This window comes from Pteropus vampyrus, unplaced genomic scaffold (genome assembly GCF_000151845.1).
Source record: "Pteropus vampyrus isolate Shadow unplaced genomic scaffold, Pvam_2.0 Scaffold69, whole genome shotgun sequence".
Taxonomy (NCBI): domain Eukaryota; kingdom Metazoa; phylum Chordata; class Mammalia; order Chiroptera; family Pteropodidae; genus Pteropus; species Pteropus vampyrus.
Genome location: NW_011888850.1, coordinates 3478250 through 3482822, shown reverse-complemented (window position 1 = coordinate 3482822; position 4573 = coordinate 3478250). Strand labels below are relative to the sequence as shown.

The following is a 4573-nucleotide window of genomic DNA, read 5'->3' as shown; positions in this document are numbered from 1 at the left end:
GCCTGAAAAGAAAGGGTTTTTAAAAAATGAATAATTAATTCTGAAATTAGCAAGTTGATATCCTTTTCTAAATTATGGGAACACTTATTGGTAAAATTGAATTTATTAATTTTTGTAAAATCCTACTTCTAACTTAAAGATAAGTAACAACCACCACTGATACTGAAAGTTATCTAGTGATAAGAAATGGCACATTTAGTCAGAAAATAAATCATTAACCTATAATTCTAATGACACAGTGATAATGAAAACAAATGATTTATTTCCAGGAACCATGTATTGAAGCTGATTTTGGACAGTGAAACTGTATTCCTGAATCTATGTATTGCAAATATAAGCAAAATTACTAGCACTAGTCTTGTTGTTTTCTAAGATGTAAACATTATTTTAATATATCTCTATTCATAAGATACATTTCCCATCTAAGTGTGAAATAGAATGATGGAAAGGTTAAACATTCTTAAAATATTTCAGTCAAACACCCCAAAAAGCAGTGTTTTCTCAGTGCAGAGGAGGTACCCATGTAATATCAGCTGCATGGCTGAACGAGGCAGTCTAGTCCACGCTGTCAGTCTTCATAGTGGTTAAGCTCATACATGCCGTGTTTACGGTAACACTGCCCCAAATGATATCAGAAAGAATGCTCTATCTGGATTTTAACTGCTACCTATTTACCTATCTTTCAAAATCAAAAAAACCAATTAAGTCTTTTTAAACATACAAATCATTTCATTTGAGGGCAGGGTCTTATTTTACCATAATGTTTGCCTATACAGGAGGGTGTTGCATTCACAGGCTTTTAGCTTTTTACAGAAAGTTAGACAAAATAAGACAACATAAAAATATCACTAATAAACAACCCAACAACATCTTGAAGAATTTAAATACCTAATATCATGACAGTGAGCTTTAGGTAAGAATACATCATTAGCAAGCTTTCTTCTCTATGACTGGACATAATTTGCTATTCCTAAGATGGTAACATTAGAATTATTTTTCAGGATTCCTGTGGAGCTGTGCTCATTTTACATCCATGTGAACTGCTGTCATCACTACTATGTCCAAACCCGGAGGATGAACTGGAAAAGAAGAGAGGGGGAAAATAATAAAAAGAGGAAATTGGTTTTCACAACACACTCAAAGCCTGAGTAACAGAGGAGAACTTTAATTATCTCCAGTCACAAAGAGAGACAGGAAATTTGGACTTTTAATTAGCCATTTGGAGTGCAGTTGGATATTTTTTTAGCTAGATAATTTAAACGCGAATAATTCAAGTCTGACTAAATGAAAGTCACATAATCAGAATGCAGATAATTGAATTTCTACTGCATTCATTAATTCAGTGTGGAGGTGTGTGTGAAGACTACTATGATGAGCTGTCACAGCTCAATAAAATCTCAGTCAATTAATTTTTTCATTATCTTAGTATTACATCAACAAAAAGTGAAATGTATGTATGTATCCATACACATGTATATGCGCACTATGTGTTATATAAATACACATATATTAAATCGTAACGCAAGGAAATACCTTTCTGAATCATAATCTATGTCATTTTCTTTTTTTCCTTCTTCATCTTCTTCAGGGAAACGTCTGTTCATCAAGGCAAACTTGTGAATTGCTTCTTCTACGGAGTACTTAGTCTGCCCAGAAACGCATGCCTCGATGTCCTCTGAATTCAGATGGCTCTGTAAGAAGAGGTGAAGGCGGCTATCTGAAAGCAGAAGTGCATTCTGTAGGACCCTACGTAAAAGAAAAACAGAAATAATCAGTGAACAGAGATGGACAAAATTATAGGGCAGAAGAGAGAAAAACAGTAGAAATGTGCCACCAAAGTAATTTGTCTACTATGGCAAACTTTGCATCAATTATGGACTCTGCCTATTAAAGAGATGAAAGCATATGTTAACTTTTATTCAATTATTTGGAATTTTAGGTGAGTAAAAACATGAAGCTAATAGTTAAGAACATCTGTTAAAAGAATAACTTCAAGGACATTTCTTCGATTTAACCATCTGTTATGGCCATGTGGATTAATTATGGAAATATTTTGCTTATGTAGTCATAGAAATTTATTCTACTTAAAAAAATTGACTGCCAACCAGCATGTCAATTCTGTGATCTTTATTGGCTAGGCTGTCAGGAAACATCAAAAACTTTCAACTACTATTAAAAATTCTATTAAAAAGTCAATGCATTTCTTTATTGAAAAAAAACGTTACAAGTACATTTATGTACAAGTTTACAAGGGCTCAGCTGAGAGGTGGCTTTTTTTGAATACCTAAGATTAACTAGAAATTTCTCCAAAATCTTCAGTGGCACTGCGTAATTCTATGTTGTTAAAATGAGCCGCCAAATAAAACGGCTTCCAGCCAGTTTTACCATATATATAATTAAAATAGGATAATTTTGTAATAAGTACATACTAGCCTTCCCACATTCGAGATCAAAGTTTACACACAGTAGAGATTTCAACTAGTGCCTCAGAACTACAGGAAGGAGTAAAAACTACCCTGAAACAAAATCTGCACATGCTCAAATTCATGTTATTAGTGAATGTGTTTTTTTCTGAAATGCATGTCTTAGAACAGGAAATTAAGTCAAATTACACCCTTATATTTACATATAAAAACTTTTTATCTTTTTAACATTTTTGTATGAAATGTAGTTACTATTTGTAGTTAAATAATGATAGAACAAGATACTAAGACCAGATATAGGGAGGGGAAAAGCTAAAACTCTAAAACCCAAGTATAATTTTGCCCAACATGGGATTTTTCATCTAGAAAGTTATGAAAAATAGATTATGTACTTCAGACCAAATGAACCTTACCTTATAGTCTGCATTTTTTAACAATTAGAAAAGTAAATCTCTTCTGGCCATTCATCTCAATTTACTTAAAATCCGAGGTCATTAGAATATTTCCTTTTCTTCAAAATAATTATTTTTTTTTCAAAAAGGCAAACGTCTAAAAATGCAGTATCCACACCCAAATCTAGCTTCAGTAGGCTTACAAATGTAGTTTGAGAAAATATTCTTTACTGGCTTACAAAAAAAAAAGGAAAACCTTTGTGCTTTATAAAAGGCAAAATCTCAAGCAAAACTTCTGAATACTTCCTTTCCCTCTATGTCACCTGCCCTGGGTTATCCTAGATGACCATGTCACATGGTAAAGATTAAGTTACCAAATATAAGAAGTACACCCCTATTACTACTCTTTGAGATTAATTTTCTGCATTTATGAATGTTTACCACTCTTGTTTTAAATACTTCAAATCAAGAGAAGATTTATGTGGCAACGACCCATTAATATTAACTTGCATCCACTGTGAAGTTTGAACGGAGTGTTTCCTGTGTCCTTCTGTCAGTGGTTTCCTGCCAGCCATGGTATAAGTAACTGTTCATAGGATTATACTTACAGCTTTGTTTCTGTTGGAAATGTGTTTTATTTTCTTTATAAAATAATGGGTAATCTTTAAAATTGATTTTAGATGGTTCAAGGCATTACACCACAAAAGTAATGAGCACTAATGCCAATGATATTGGACACAAATTCATTTTAGCTTTATTTCATGTCTAAAGCAATTCTTCTGAGCCTTGAACTGCTCACGCGCGGTTATTAACTTGCTAGTAACCTAACACATGGGTACAGCAAACAAAAGTGATCAGAGTCCAGGCTGATCGGGACCTCAAGGCTACTGTCTTTTTTTCTTGAGCTATAATTCAATTTCCAATTTTACTGTACATTAGACTCATTATTTCCCCATGTTTTCTTTTCTGCTTAATACTGCCATCTGGAGGACAAGCAGGTGAAAAGCGAGAGGGAGCTGGGCACACCCAGCCCACAATTCTGAAGCGGGAGAAAGGTGTGTCTGGGGCAGGAACGTCTGACGACCCACACAGGCCTGGAGTTGAAAAACAGTACATCTGCTTAGGCACAGTTCTGGTTTTTTGAATTCCCTCGGTCTAGCTGGCTAAATTTATGCCACCATTCTTCACTGGCATGAGTTTTAAATAAGCAAAAATAATTTTTAATGTATTTGATTTTTATTTTTAGTCAGATATTTCATTTCAAATTTAAAAATACAAAATCTGGAGAGTATTTTCCCATCGGAATCAGGGAGCTCAACTAGTTCATTTTAAGTATTAGCTAGTTTAATATTTATCAGTGCTGCAACTGCCATAATCATAATATTAAATTCTATTTTTACCTTAGTCATATTTGTGCCACATTTTCCACAAACAAACCTAATAGCAGTAAATCAACTTCAAACTTAATATAAAGAGTACTTTGTAAAACAGTCAATAAAATGTCATCTTTATAAGCCTCCATAAAAATAGATGTATACAATTTTCAAACCTTTATAAAAGGAAAACAGCCTCTAGGATTTTAAAGGAATTTGTGAAAAGATATTTACAATATGAGTCAAAAGTTATTCCTTTCCCCGTAACAACTTTAAACACAGCAAAACCTGTTTTTCCGCTTGAATTGGATACAGTTGAAAATCTGGTTTTCCTCAACATGATTTTATTAGGTGTATTATATATTGGTTCAGTTGAGAACAATAT

The 4573-nt window shown here is 33.2% G+C and overlaps 1 protein-coding gene across 2 annotated transcripts in view; it reads right to left on the bottom strand.

Moving 5' to 3' along the window:
- Window positions 1–361: 361 nt before the first annotated feature.
- The window catches only part of SNX10 (sorting nexin 10), a 45092-nt gene continuing 40880 nt past the window's right edge, over window positions 362–4573 (bottom strand). For both annotated transcript variants that reach the window (XM_011361682.2, XM_011361683.2), the window contains exons 6-7: window positions 1534–1746; window positions 362–1079 (exon numbers count right to left, since the gene is read on the bottom strand). In XM_011361682.2, coding sequence (XP_011359984.1) covers window positions 998–1079; window positions 1534–1746 — 295 coding nt within the window. In that variant the 3' untranslated portion in view covers window positions 362–997. The remainder of the gene's footprint in view (window positions 1080–1533; window positions 1747–4573) is intronic.